The sequence below is a fragment of the Poromitra crassiceps genome, assembly GCF_964638095.1.
Source record: "Poromitra crassiceps genome assembly, chromosome: 3".
In the NCBI taxonomy this organism is placed as follows: Eukaryota; Metazoa; Chordata; class Actinopteri; order Beryciformes; family Melamphaidae; genus Poromitra; species Poromitra crassiceps.
In genome coordinates this window covers 35,636,159-35,652,256 of record NC_139625.1, presented here as the reverse complement: position 1 = coordinate 35,652,256, position 16,098 = coordinate 35,636,159, and the positions used below count along the sequence as shown (strand labels likewise).

The 16,098-nt window shown below is 44.4% G+C and overlaps 1 protein-coding gene across 1 annotated transcript in view; it reads right to left on the bottom strand.

Annotated features, from left to right (window-relative positions):
- The window catches only part of LOC310772914 (CNK3/IPCEF1 fusion protein-like), a 44,359-nt gene that overhangs the window by 3,945 nt on the left and 24,316 nt on the right, over window positions 1-16,098 (bottom strand). The window contains exons 13-16 of the mRNA XM_083632860.1: window positions 13,976-14,018; window positions 5,211-5,264; window positions 4,596-4,635; window positions 2,665-2,834 (exon numbers count right to left, since the gene is read on the bottom strand). Of these exons, the coding sequence (XP_083488986.1) occupies window positions 2,665-2,834; window positions 4,596-4,635; window positions 5,211-5,264; window positions 13,976-14,018 (307 nt within the window). The remainder of the gene's footprint in view (window positions 1-2,664; window positions 2,835-4,595; window positions 4,636-5,210; window positions 5,265-13,975; window positions 14,019-16,098) is intronic.

The following is a 16,098-nucleotide window of genomic DNA, read 5'->3' as shown; positions in this document are numbered from 1 at the left end:
TGATGGCGACATGCAGCCGTTCTGGGTTATCTTAAAACAAATGGTAAATGGACTGCATTTATATAGCGCTTTTATCCAAAGTTCTTTAATGTATTCATACGCCGATGGCGGCAAGCTGCCACGCAGGGTGTTGGACGACCCACTCTACCTCCTGAGCCACAGCCACCCCATGTACCCATCAGATGTGCCTGTATTAGGGCACTGACAGGCCATTAGTGACACCTTCACATTCAGGAAATACAGTGACACTGCGTGACACTGCCCACTTGGCAGACAGACAGCTGTGGCAGTAGTGACACACCCCAGAGCAGGGGTGGGCAACTATTTTTCATGGGGGGCCACATGAGAAACCCAGATTGTTGCCGGGGGCCGAACAAATATTGTCATGCCGTAACCCATGGGTAACTTTGATGATAGAGAGGGCCACAAAAAAATGTCCTCGCTACCAGATTTTGCTGAGGGCTGAACGGCACCAGCGCGAGAAATTTGGGGCATTTGAAGCCAGGTTTAGAGGAATAACTCATTTTAAATTAACAATTGTGATGTCATTATTCAGTCTTAACCACCAATATTTGATCCTTTTCCTCACTCACTCCTATGTCACCACCTGCTCTCCCTGCAGGGCTTGAAATTAACTTTTTTCACCACCTGCCAATATGGCTGCTAGATTTTAAAGTTACCAGCCAATTAGAATTTCCACTAGCCGAAATGTTTTTCTTGAAATAAACCAGAATATTAGTGGGTTAATTTAAGCATAAGTATCAGTAAGTGGCCCGGGATTCTCAAAGCCTGTGTTGAGGGTCACACAAGAACAAAAATGCACTCTTGAAGCTAAATAAATCCAAAACCAACAAGTTAATTATTTAAATTTCTACTTCAATGTAGAACAGTCATTTCTTACACATGAGATTACTTTTAGCCTTTTAGTCATACATATTATTGAAAAATATTCCATATTCCAGACTGAAATGCTATAAAATGCTATGAAATGCCATGTGCTATGAAAATGCTATATATATATATATTTTTTGCAATTCCATCGTGGGCCACACAGGGGGCGCCCGCGGGCCGCATACGGCCCGCGGGCCATATGTTGCCCATGTATGCCCCAGAGGAAGGGACCACATGTAGGCCAATTGTAATTCCCAGAAAATAGTTTCTTTTTTTTAAAGGTCCCATTCCGTGCAAAAGCTGTTTTTACTTGTAAATGCATATATACTGCTGTCAGCCCTCCCTGTAATGAGTGGTCACACGCTCAGAACTGCCACAGTTGGATTTGTCCCTATCCAGCGTCCCTCTGCAGTCTCCTCCAAGCCACACCCCCAAACGCTTCGTTTGCCCAGAGGGGAATCTGGGGGAATCGGGACGTCACTAGCTTCCTCCTGCATACTGCGCGGGTCTCTCTCACACAAGCTACCTGCACCATTTAGTCTATAGCCACAAAATTAACACTTCTAGCTGGAGCGACGCCAACTGTACGTGATCCAGCAACTGCAGAGGTGCATTCGGTAAGTCTAGGCATTTTGAGATGTCCTCTTTAGCGTAGTACCGTTTAGTTAACGATAACTCGCAACCTAGCGGGCTGGTCCACAGACGCTAATCTGATTGGCCGCTGGGAGCCTGGGGCGGGCTCTCCCTCAGCGGCCAATGGGAACTGTTAGTTCTGAATATATTATAGAAACAGGCCGTTCTTGGGAAGCACCAGAAGAGGGAGTGAGAACTCCGTCACAACAAACGGGTTTGCTATATTTTCGACAGATTAATCCAGAATCATGTTTTATGGACCAGAGACACACGTTTTTAAGAGGTTACAGCTGCACGAATTGGGACCTTTAAAAGACATACAAAAGAATGTTTATCCATTCCACATAAAATGCAACCATTTTATAACCAGTAAATAAGTGTATCTTGTTAAATAAAAGTCCAGTCCCCCCTTACCTGGCTGCCTAGGTGTGAAAAGCTTCTCCAATTTTGAGGGCCGTTATCTCTGAATGTTGCTTTTAGGAGTGTGAACATTCAAATAAGCATATCTCCCTTCATTCTTTTTCAGATTACAATGTGTGACACATCATTTGAAAGTTTACAATCTGCATTTTCATAATCTGTAAAAAACTGAAAAATTACCTCCGTCTACATGTGGGTCAAAATACCAGCAGCTGTCACTGCATCTGGAATCCAACCCAAGTGCTGAATGTGCTTTGTGTTAAAAATGAGATATTTGCCTGTATTTGTTATATTCTACTCTTGTTTGCCATATTGGGGAGAACTACAATTGAAATCTGACGTAGAGTCGACATTGACCTAAAAAAAAGGGGGGGGGGGGCGGGCAACATTTTTCGCTGAATGTTGCAAATTGCTGTAAACTGCTTGCCGTGCTAGCCAATTGCTTGTTAGTTTTGGATGTAATGAGAGGCCGCGCTTATTTTTCTGCACAAAACCAGAAAACCTTCTTTAGCAGAACGACTGAAAAACATTTATCTTTAATCAAACAAACAAACAAAGCAACATCTCAGCCTCCTGACATTTTGGAAATTAAACTCAATAGTTGACTAATTGCACAGGTCTAGTTTCAATGCATGTCATTGGAACAAATTGCATCACACTGAACCGGAACCCAGCTGAGTGGATGTGGTCTATCTGGCTAAGCGGTAGGTAGGTCCTCACCAGCTGGTTGGTGTACCAGTACAGAGACGTCTTCTTCAGCACAAACCAGTACTTCTTCCATTTGATGCCCAGGAAGCCTGTGTTCTCCTTCTTCCTGTACAGCCAGCCCTGGTGGTCCGGCCGGCCCAGATCTTTCACAGAAATCCTTCTCCTGCTCATTGTGCCATTCCCTAAGTGCACAACACACACATACACATGAATGCAAAGTCTGCTACTACTCCGCGCTGTCCGCAGAGTATCAAATCCACACTGGAGGACATGTGGAACATTAGATGAAGTTACTGTAGATCAGGGGTGGCCAAACTGCGGCCCACGGGCCAACTGAGGCTCGCTGCCCGTTTTTAAGTGGCCCGCCATGAATTTAGCAACATTTCTTTTTTTTTGCTAAAAACGTTTTTCCGTTTTTCTGTTTTAAAGTTTAAAACGGAAAACGAAAACGAAAAAACGAAAACGGGAAAAAAAGAAACAAAAACAAAAAAACATTCCCCCCCATTTCATTTTTTCAATTTAAAACCATTGAAAATGGGTTATACTTGAGTACTTGGTCGATTTATTTTTAAACATTTTTAATACTGAATGAATGTTTAATACTAATGTTATGTTAAATTATCTCTGTCTTAACCTGTTGGCACAGAAAAATTAAATTTGAAAACATACAGAAATACCCATTGTAATAGGTGAGCACATCAATAAACTGTCATATATTTACTTAGGTAGAAATTAAATTTTTGATGGCACAAGGGTTTTCTGGTCCAATTCTTTTGGCGCGAAAACTGCCACGCTTAATATTGTTTGGCCTGCGACTCCTTATATTTTTCTGTATGCGGCCCACAACCAAAGAAGTTTGGCCACCCCTGCTAAAGTAAGTTGCACACAGTAAGCAGACTATGCAGACAGAAATGAGTCGGGTTGACTTGTCACAATGCTGGAATTTCTAACTTTGATACAGATACCCAGGAAAATATCAATAGTCAATAGTATCGAAATTTCGGATAGGCCTACCGGGGGGGCGCAACTCATCAACATAATAGAAGACAGATGGAAGGACGGACGCACGCTTCTCCATAATCTATGCCCGATAAAACTCATTAAAACCTTTGCACTTACACAGCAGATTAGCCATCAGCCTATCAGAACACTTTTGGCTTGTTGAAGCAACAGATACCCACCAATGACAGGGAGGGAGAAATCAGTAGTATGTTTGATTCTTCATTAAGATAAAGTACTGCTGGTATCAATACTGTTGCAAATGAGTATTGTATCAGTTTATTTATCTTTATTATCGATACTATTGATACCTATTGCAAATGAGCATTGTATCTGTTTAAATTTTTTAGCATCGATACTTATCAATACTATCAATACCTGTTGCAAATTAGTATTATATCCATTAAAAAAAAATTCTTATGACAACCTTAGAAATGAGTAAATATGCAAACTGCATTTGGCCAATAACCAAATGAAGCTTAAACAAAGCCCTGAGTGAGTGTTGTGAGATCGTAAAGATGAAGCCACACACCCACTAAGAGCAGAAACAGAGTCCAGCCTACCTGATTCCCATATGAGTCACCCAGAGATGAAAGCAGCTCCTTGACAAGATTTTCAACACAAATATCACAACACAAAGCCCAGAATAAGCTGAACACTGGTTTGTTCCTCAAATGAACACAAGACAGTTAGCCGCTGTACAGAGAGCTAAGACAGACCCAAGCTCAAGTGAAAGTAACTGAGCCACGAGACATCTCTGCACACCCTAATTCACACACGCCCCCAAACACACCCCACCCCACCCCTCCATGCCCCCAAACACATCCCACCCCACCCCTCCATGCCCCCAAACACATCCCACCCCCTGGCATTTGACCTATATAACAGTGGAGGGCACAGGCACAGACAGAGACAGTGAGTGGTGCGGTGAAGGCATGACTCACCTCCTCGGGTCTTCTTCCTGGACTTGGTTCGGAGCGAGACCTGCGGAGGAGAGAAGGGGGGGACACCACACCACGGGAGGTCAGACAGTGTGGAGAGGGAGACGGGCACAGAAGAACACGAGAAGAAGATGGAACATCCCGCTTCTTACCCCACCGAGTGTCACACGCGCGTCCGCAGTGCTCTTTCGCCACACACACACACACACACACACACACACACACACACACACACACACACACACACACACACACACACACACACACACACACACACACACACACACACTCACACACTCACACACACACACACACATCCCCTTTGAAACATCCTCATCTGTGACTTCACTTTCAGTCTCGTGCTTTGTGTCTCTCTGCCCTTCAGGCTCTCTCACTTCATGTTTGTTCGCAGACTCTCGCCCCCTCGTCTCTCCCTTACATTATACAAAGAAAAAAAACGAGCGCAGAAACCAAAGTAGACAATAGCCAGTTAGCCACACGGTGACGTACGATCCCTATCTGACTTTGTCCTCATAGAATAGGAGAAGCAGAAGTAAGAGTAAGTAAGAGTTATGGCATTTCAGTTGTAGCTGAGAAGGTAAGCTCTGTCTCACTTACTGGGTTGTAGTCATCAGCAGCCATGGAAGGGGCCAGAGAGATGGGGAAGGCAGCCTGTGGAGAGATACAGCAAAGACAAGAAAATATATCAATCCAAAGATGTGTATACTGACTGCTACGCACACATGAATGGGCAGAAAATGTTACATTTTTTGCTGTGGCGTGTCGAGAGGAAATGATGTCACAGGCAGCACAGGCATTGTTACTCAATGTGACTTTTTTTTTGCCAAGGGGAAGGGAAAAAAATCACCAAACAATTCTCAGCACTGTCACACCTGATATATTTATAATCAATACACTGAAAGTGATCACAACAACAACAAAGCAGATGTTTTCCATTACTGTGAGTCAGACCAAACATCCAAAAGTAACTGTTGGATGTAAATGGATGGATCTCTTACAGGTTCTGTGTCACACTCACAAGGATCCGCGTCAGCAATTTAATTTGCCATATGATGCACACAGCAACTCACATGACCTAACAATCTAAAGATATCACGTCCATAGATAAATACAAGTGTGAAGTTACCTGGAACTTTTGCCCATTGAGCACATCTCCAAACAGGCACTGCTTCTTAAAGAATGCCACATAGAATATGCAATCTGAACTTGGTCATTTGGTATTTAGCAAATAGAGAGAGTAAAATAAAAGTGGGTAGATTTTACATGACAGTTATCGTGCTAAACGAACGGAAAGACAGCGCTATTGAGAAATCCAGTTTGCCATTATTGACCAACTTCCCCTGAGTGCTTGAGTTCCCCATTCCAAAAGTAAAGCTGTCTGAATGTTACAAAATCTCTATTTGACCACTGATTCCACTTGTTGGTAGCTCTAGTCTAAAATATCTCACCACCAGCTGTTTGTCTCATAACTTTGCCAGGTGTTAACTACACATGAAGATGAACCCACACACCCACTAACAGCAGAAAACAGAGTCCAGCCTGCCTACCCATTTCAGATAAGCCACCCAGTGACAAAAAATAGCTCCCCAATATTATTTCCAATACAAATATTGCATAAACCCCCCAAACAATCTGAACAAATACTGGTTTGTTTCTCAGATGAACACAAGCAAAACCTGCCTTAAACTAAGGTCAGAACCTGCACACAGCACAGGTGGCGGCCTGGGTCATGTATCTAACCACAGGGGTGTTGAGTTCAAGTCCTGCCCCAGCTGCTCATGTTCAATCACCCACCACCACAGGCTACACACATACAAACCGCCCCTGCTGACAAGAGCTACAGAACAGAGGAAGCTGTGCATGCATACCGGTTAAGAGATGGAAACTTCAAGACCCAGCTCACACTTCTAATGCAGCAAAAAACTGACAACAGCCATTTATCTCACCTAAACCTCTGTCTCTGTGTGCCTCTGTGTCTTGCTCAACCTGAAGGCATCACATCATGTTTTCCAGCTGTCTAGTTAACTGATGACTGTGTGCGAGAGCTAGCGGTGATCACCACACAGACCACAGCAGAGCGCTACTGTGCGTGCGTGCGTGCGTGTACAGTTTCCTGTAGACTTTTTGTACACGTGAGGGTTCAGAATCAGAGTAACTTTGGTAATCTGTTGTACAAGTCAGTCAGTTCCAGTAATTTCTGCAGTTTAAGAATGGCTCTTGTCTTGAGTGGATATTTATATTGTGATTTACAAGACTGGGTGAATGAGCTGTACTTGAAATTCAGATGACAGTTATTCTTTCTTCCGCTTAGTATGCTTTTCTTTGTTGACACATCTTTGCACCCATCTCTTTGTCCCTCCACAGACATAATGTGGCCAAAAAAAGAAGGGCAAACAGGACATACTGCTCCAAATTTAGGCTATTTTGGCGAGGGGGAAACTGGTATGGCTATTTTCAAAGAGGTCTCTTGACCTCACCTCAAGACATCTGAATGAGAATGGGTTGTATGGGGAGGGTTATAGACTTTCTGTCAGAGAGGAGTCTTTCCCTTTGAAAATGGGCTATGTGTTATTTACATTACATTACGTCATTTGGCAGACGCTTTTATCCAAGCGACTTACAATAACACAGTCTATAGCCGCTTTCACACACAGATCGCGCAATATTGCAGTTCAGAAGGCCCGCAAAGCCGGCAGCCTCGCCACAGAAATTGCTTTCACACAGAGCCAAGCAGCACCGCCACATTCCCGTCCTGGGGTGTGCTTTGAGGTGACACCCACCCCTCCCGGATTGAAATGAGGCGAGGGGAGGAATTTCCACCCAGCTCCTCCTAGCCTAAATGAACATTTTCATAGGTTAGTGTAGCCTAGGCTACTGTATGATGAACGAATTCATTCCAACAACCAAACATCGCATGCAGCTGCGGTCGTTAAGAACACCAAAGTGATAAAACATTAAAGTGTTCTCCACATGCAGCATGGTAACAAGGCTTTCAATATTCATCTGATCAACTTTATGGATCACAGAGGCACCAGCATGTATTAGGTACAAGGCTAATTCTTATCTTTTGGTTCTAGTTTTTTGTAAAGCAAATTATTCCCATGAAGTAGCCTAATTAGCGTCTGTTCTGAAAGAACGTTCGTCGGGGGAATAGTATAGGCTATAAATGCACATGACTACTATAATGTTAGTAGTTTTTGTAAGTGAACGTACAACTGGCTAGCTAGACAGATTGCAGTTCTGGAGCTGGAATATCCTCAGACCGACTCGCCACAGTGCCCATTCGCACCTCTGTTCCGTGTTTCCGCTCCTATGCTTTCAGGTGGAGGTGGGTTGGAGGGTAATCCGGCGCTGTGACTAGGTCCACTGGTGGAACGAAAGGCGTAACACAATTATCCACCAACGCGCTTTCACAACTTTCACATCGGAGGCGCGGATCACATTTTCCGTGTTTTTATTCTTTTGAAAAATTATTTTAGATTTAGAATGTAAATTGTCTCTAAAGTATAATAAATTTTAATAATGTAATCTCACACATCATTTATTTTTGACCCACGTCTCTCCATCCACCTCTATAGGCCATGACTCTCAATCTTTTTCATATCAAGGACCCCTAATTTACACATTAGGGCCACAGACTCTATTTGATAACATTTTGTCTTCAGGACCCAAATATGTGTTGTATTGTATTGTGTTGTTTGACATAATTTTGTCCAGAAATCCATGACTATCTGTAATGTAGGAAGATAACAGTGAAACGATGATCAATATAATATTTTTTCTATGTTCTCCAATTGAGTTAACTTCATGTAAATAAAATAGGTTAATGCTGAAGTTTAACAATTTATGAATTTGGTAGGGGGATTGCCTGGAACCCTCTCAAGAACCCCTGGTGGTCCCTGTAGGCTACCACCACTGATCTAGGTCTCTCATCTCTTTTTACATGTAGATGGCATTCATTTCTGGACACCGAAAGCACATTTTCTATGTGCAAGTAGCTTATAGGCTATCCAAACCCTCTTTGGCTACTAACTATATACACAGGCCTACAAATAGTAGGCTACATATACGGTAGGCTAATCTTGATTCTGAACATTGATTGTAAATTCTGAAACACCACATACTATTTCGAAGTAGCCATGGCCAACATTTTTTTTTAACGTTACACACAGACAAAACAGACTCACTTTAGACATCGTAAACACACGCTGCACTGCACAGGCCGGCCTACCTGCCACGATAACCTCAACCGCAGCAGTTTGGCACGAATGCTCTGCCGAAACTCTGACCAGACCAGGCCGAGCATGTCGCTGCAAACAAGCTGTCAGAGGAAACCCGACTGATTTCCGCTTCTTCTTCTGCTTCTCTGGCTGCTTCCTCGTTCGTCTAAAAACCTTCTACTGGATACTTTTATATTTTCATTGCAATGTCAGAGTTTTGTGCTAAATTCGACGACACAATGTTGCATTGATTATACACAACTGAAATTGTTTCCCCACTGACACCCTCGCAGTTACCATGTATGACCACTAGGTGTCGGCCTGCCATTGATGCATCAATGTTTGACTTTTTCTTGAGGAAACTGGATATTTACCTCTCTTACATCAGGCTGATAATACGTCGCCCACTGTAATGTATGATATACATTTACACCATAATGATTTAGATTGGTTTGAAGGGGTAAACTGTCGGGTGCGTTCACCAGTGTCAACTGTGGACATAATCACATAAATGTCCAAAATACTTATTTTGGGCAATTCAGAAACCCCATATTATCACCTGGACAAACATATACCACTACTTGACAGAACTGGGTTGATATAAAATTTCTGCTAAACCAATTCATAAAGACTGTGAGGCAACCAACATTACAAGTAAGGAGGGGCCAAGGCCTCAGTGGTTCCCAAACTGGGGTGCGCGTACCGCTCGGGTATGTGTGGAGACTACAGGGGGTACTTGAGAGAAACGGGGAAACCTAGTTGGCCTAATTGCACAACAACACAACACTTGCCCTGTAACCTAAGTACAGATTTGGTACAAGTAGGCTTCTTACAGGGTAAATTCACATCATACCCTCTACTTAGCCTGTAAGTACAGAGAAATGACATGTTTTTGGAGTGTGTAACCCTCTGAAATTCTCAATGTCACTCACAAACAGCCATAAATATCAGCTGGTGACATTGAGAAGAAACGAGGCTTCATAGATTTACTCAACCCCCCCCTTCCCCCCCGCTCGCTCTCACTCGTTATAGAGCAGGGGGGGCATTCTCGCCGGGGGGGCATTTCTCGGCATAACACCGGCGCCACCTGGCTGCCCCCCTGCAGGGGCGGACTGCATAATCGGGCACGTCGGGCAAATGCCGGTGGCCTGGCCTGGCCTGGCCTGAAAAAAAAAAAAAAAAAAAAAAAAAAATTGCAGGCCAGACCAGGCCACTCACTGAACAGCAGGCCAGGCGCCGCCTACTGGTTTACTAGTGGTTTTATTACTTTATTCAGGTTTAAAGTGGGTGCATCTCATTGTAAAATTGGACTTGGCCCAAATTGGGCTTCAAACGGCCCAAATCTGGCTTTAAACGACCCAAATTGGGCTTCAAACGGCCCAAATCTGGCTTCAAACGGCCCAAATTGGGCTTCAAACGGCCCAAATTGAGCTTCAAACATCCCAAATTTTTCGCCAGCACGCGCGTCGGCCCGTATCAGCCTGGCCTGCTTGGTATCTAATGCCCGGCCTGAATTATGATCCCAGTCCGCCCCTGCCCCCCAGTGTGGGTATCGCCCGTGCGGGCCCCCATACTCTGCATGACTTTGATGCTATTCGGCAGGCGTGGTACCAGCGTGCTATAGTCGCACCTGGGTTAGACCAGGCGCGGCTGGGTCAGGTCACTCCTTGCAGGCTCGCCCGCACAGGGTGGCACCGCCAGCAATGCTGCTTACACAACTTTAGTACATGCTTCTTCTTCTTCTGTGGTGTTTTATGGCAGTTGGCATCCAATTATGTCACATCACCGCCTCCTTCTGGATTTATCCATCCACTGTTTCCCTACATTCTGTCCCTGTGTCGCCCGTCGGCTGCCCTCATCGTAGTGCATGCTACTTAGCCTTACAGCCTTTATGACATTACAAGTATCATTTATGACATCACTGATGATGTCACAACATTTGGCTCTGTGCCTACACAGTGTATATGTAGTAGGCTATCTCTAGTAAGTTAGCGTCAACCTACAGTATATGCTCAAATGACGTTGACATAAATTAAACGGATAGCTTAAAGACCTGTTGACCTCTCTAACGCTGTCCGCCACAGTTTCCCTGAATTCTTCCTTTTTCTGTGCATCTTTAAAATGACAGATCCTCTGTGTGACGACTCTGTGACAGCTGTTAACCTCTCCATGGCAATGATAGAATGTCACGCCTCTTTTGCTTGCTTGCCGTATAAAAGCACAGTTTTCTGTGTAAAAAAGGCAAAGCTGGCTAATTTGCAGGCCTTCCTAACACTGATATGGCAGGATCTCTGTAAAAGGGGAGAGCAGGCGCGGACTGCATAATCGGGCACGTCGGGCAAATGCCCGGTGGCCTGGCCTGGCCTGGCCATTTTTTTTTTTTTTTTGGTGCCCGCAGTCAGGCCACTCACTGAACAGCAGGCCAGGCGCCACCTACTGGTTTACTAGTGGTTTTATTACTTTATTCAGGGTTAAAGTGGGTGCATCTCATTGTAAAATTGGACTCGGCCCAAATTGTGCTTCAAATGGCCCAAATTGGGCTTCAAACGGCCCAAATTGTGCTTCAAATGGCCCAAATCTGGCTACAAACGACTGAAATTGGGCTTCAAACGGCCCAAATCTGGCTTCAAATGGCCCAAATTGGGCTTCAAACGGCCCAAATTGGGCTTCAAAAGGCCCAAATTTTTCGCGCGTCGGCCCGTATCGGCCCGTATCGGCCTGGCCTGCTTGGTATCTAATGCCCGGCCTGAATTATGATCCCAGTCTGTCCCTGGGGGAGAGAGAAAGAGAGAGAGAGAGACAGGGGGGCAAACAGAGCGGCTATTCTTCAGCGGGGGAATCTCATGCTGCAGAGGAGGGGTTGCAGGGCTGGAGATGGGATCACATTCGAGCTGTTTGTGGTAATTGTGGTGCCCTCACTGTCCACCGCTGAGGTCTTGCTTGCATGTGCTCACTGACTGTAACTCTTAACACATCAACATAATGCAGCCCCCCTCCTCACCCATACACAGGCTGACAGCAGGGTCAAGGTTTTCCTGTTTGCCACAACAACAAGTCACCGCTCCACCATAAATCTCCACTTGTCATTTGTCCACTTGTCACCAGTGACTCTGCGCCGATCCATCTGACTGACCCCTGTGGAGGTGCATGAGTGGTATGTGCCACTGAGGGATTAGACACTCCTGCTATTGTGGTGTATGGTGGTGCTTCTCAATGTGGGGTTCGAGTCCTTGAGAGGGTTCCAGGGGGTCCCTAGCAAATTGAAGACGTGTTAAACTTCACTATTGACTATTGACACTGTTATCTCTCTACCTACAATACAGATGGTCATGGAATTCTGGACACAATCATATCTAACATTAAAAAATATTCTCCATCTACTGAAGAGGAAGTTTGAGTTGCCCGGCACTAACTGGCTCAGGTTCCTGCAAATCAGAAATTATGTTCGATCCAAGATTCGCACCTTTGAAACGCTCCCAAATGAGCATGCTTTTTTCGACGTGTTGCTGAGCCCTCCTCACTCTAAGCATCTTATCTCTAGATTTGTATGTCTGTTTGACAACTGCAACACAGCCTCCACTGAGAGGATTAGAGAAGCATGGCAGGGGGAACTTGGTATTGATTTATCTGACATTATATGGGAAAGGAGCCTGTCGGTGGTACAACTCTGCTCAGTTAATAGCAGACACCAGCTGATCCAATTTAAAGTCACTCACTGTCTTCACTACTCCAAGCATAAATTGCACAGGATCTTCCCTTCTGTCTCGCCACTGTGTGACAGGTGTCAGGTGTCAGAGGGCACACTATCTCATGCCTTCTGGTCCTGCCCTTCATTAACAGGATTCTGGGGCAAAATATTTGACTGGTACTCTAAGGCCTACAAAATAACCCTACAGCCGGAGGCAGAACTCGCCATCTTCGGCTGCTCGGAGTCCTCACTGAACTTCCCTATAGCTGTGCAACAGTCTCTGACACTGGGGACAACTGTCGCCAAATTTTAAAGGAATGGAAGTCATCTTCACCTTCTTTTCAGGTGTGGCTGATAAACATGATCTCTGTTGTACAGATGGAGACATTCAGGTCCCTGAGAACCAACTCACTTAAGAGGTTCTCTACTATCTGGGACCCATTTTTGGCCTACTTTGATGAGGTCAAGAATGATAAGTTATTCTGGATATTATTATTATTCAGATATTCTGGGTTTTTCTAATGGATTATACAGGATAGGCAAAAAATAGGCCTTGGCTTCAGCCTATTCCTTTTTTCGGTCATTGATTGTATACATTGTATTTGTGTGAAATGGTTTGATATGTACATGTATGATCATGTTCTCTTGCTGTATGATGATGTTCTCTTGCTGTATATTCACACGAATTGTTACATCTTGTTTGTGGTTCATTATAACCTATGACCGAAAATAAACCATTCATTCATAAGTGACTGAGGCTTTGGGCGACGGATGGCGGCTGGTATCTCATCTCTTGTAAACACATGGACACTTTGTGTCGCTGGTAGCACATGTATGTTTGTTTGTTTGTTTGTTTGTTTGTTTGTTTGTTTGCTTGTTTTTTGTTGTTCATTTCCTGTGTCTGAACCTGTTTGTCTTGTATATTGTTGTATAAAAAATTGAAAATAAAATATTAAAAAATATATACTGGGTCAGAGAGACACAATTTCATCAAATGGGGGTCCATGGGCCTAATGTGGACTAACTTAAGGGTCCTTGATATGAAAAAGCTTGAGAATCACTGGTGTATGGTCTCTCTTTAATTGATGATATCTGACTTTCACCTGATCGACACAATCCAATACAGGCATGTTGCAATGCTGTGAATGAACTGTATGTGCTGTAACGTTATAGCAGTAGTTTGTGTGTGAGAAAGAGAGAGTGAGCGTGTGTGTGTGTGTGTGGCCTTATCTCTGTGTGTAATTTGATGGGACTTGGTGATTGAGACTGTTGGTTTCGCCTCCTCCTGCCAGACGAGTGGAGGTCAAGGCCAGACGCGTTTGTCACGTTGCACGGTGGAGATAGCAAACTGTACCACTTACACACACATATGTGTATGTGTGTGCGCACACAGTACATGTATGACCACATACTGTATACACATTTGCTTCAAACATAATATCATAATAGCTTACCGCTTGAGAGAAGGACCAGGATCGCATGTGTGGCTGACTGTATCTGTAAGGACAAAAAGAGAGAGAAAAGATACAAGAATAAGTCATCTGGATCTGTAACAGTCAGATCACTGAAGGCAATGCTGATGATTGTTAGTTATTGTTTCTCAGTATTTGTTTACAGTAAACTTGACCAGTTGTGAATCTTCCTCTGGAGCAATCCTTGTACACTAAGAGGCTTTAGCTAACCAGTATACTTTAGTTCAGACAGAAGTGGCTGGCTGGATATTTCCAACACATACTTACTGCTTCCCTTAGCTTATTCATAGCCACTCATTATCTACGTTTCCAATCCAGCCCGCTTTGATTTGGGCCCAGTGAAATGGATCCTGTGGGGGGATTGTTTGGGACTTGGCGTTTGCTCGGCGTGTCAGTGGTTCTGATAATATATCTGGCAACCAGCCAGAGCAGCTCGGTAGACGACACACTCGTTTCCCAATGCTCGAAATACTTCAGATTTACGTCAGACAGCGACAGAAGGCCTCGCCCTGCAATTTTGGGGTATGAATTTGTCTGGCGCTTGTTATTCCTGCCTTACCGTCACTGGCGTCCCCCCCACCACCATCCATAAATTGTCTCCTTTGTCTCCTCCTTTAATTGCCGGTTTGTCAAGGAGATATTGATGACATTTATTGCAGGTGTTGCAAATCCTAATGCAGTGGCTCTCAAAGTGGGGTCTGGGGACCCATGGGGGTCCTTAAGGGGGTTCCAGGGGCTCCCTCCTCATACACTTTCTGTAATCAAACATCTAAAAGCAAAACTCTTATCAAATGGGGGACACTGGGACAAAATCTTGGTTCCGTGGTCCAATTTGTGTCACTTCACTGTTTCTCCGCAAGATTTACTCTAGCATCCATTAATTTCTTCTAGATGGGAGTGGAAAATGTGTGCTAATCAAGCGTGTGACAAACCGGACGTGATGCGTCTGTGTGCATCTCAGAATAGAACCGCAAGACGTTTAGTCAATCCATCACGGCGTTAATGTGGGGAGTCACACCTCCTCGGGCCCTGCATCCAAGACCACCAGAGCTACAGGGGCCACGGCTGGGAGGACTGAGCCAATGGCTACTGCCTCTGATGGGGTCATATTTGAGAGTGGGATGGTGTTATTTATAGTGGGACGCAGGAAAGAAAGAATGGGGATGTATCATAAGGGTGACATTGCTAAATGTTCTCTCCCAGATATGTGAAGGTGGCAAAGGATGGACACGTGGGTGTGGGACGCGTTGGAAGAAAAGATGGAGACATGTGGGTGTGGGACGCGTTGGAACGTCTTGTTATTGGAGGTCCTGGATGGGAGAGAACACTGCCTCGAAAATAACAGGGAAAAGCCTATAAATAAAGTGCATCTACCCTTTTAAATTTAGGACTAGATTTATTTAGCATTTAAAGGGGCGACAAGTTAGATTTTGACTGCACCATAGCACAAAATTAACATAATATATATCTGCAGGGGGTTGATAGGGTTGTTTGTACAGTAGGCCTACCTGACTCAAGGATTACTTGGCCAGGTGCTGAGATTTTTGGATTTCAGTATTCACTTTCCTGCTCCAACGTTGTAGTGGAACACAAATGTGCCCTTTTAAATGTCAAGACACATTCAATTCCTACTGATTGCTGACCAAAATCAATTAAATTCATAGTCATAGTTGTTTGTCGAAACTGTTCCTACAGTTCTCTGCTGTTCGCTGTTCTTTGCATTGTCTGGGTTGATTTTATGCTGTAAAGACACTTTGTATGCTGTTATTAGAAAAGTGCTGAAGTTATTGTTATAAAGCTATTGTCTATGGCCCATATGAGACTAAGCTTTGTTGTCTGTGACATACTTTCCCTGATCATAAAAGCAGCCCACCCACTGACCAGGCACGCCCTGGACTGTTTTCCAAAGATTCCACAACACGTTAACTGTCACTCCCAGTAGGGAAATGAGACCCACCCATTCAGATAGCCAGCTCCAATGTTTCTCATCTGACCTATGGACTACAAACCACTGTGTGTGTGTGTGTGTGTGTGTGTGTGTGTGTGTGTGTGTGTGTGTGTGTGTGTGTGTGTGTGTGTGTGTGCGTGCGTGTGAGAGAGTGTGA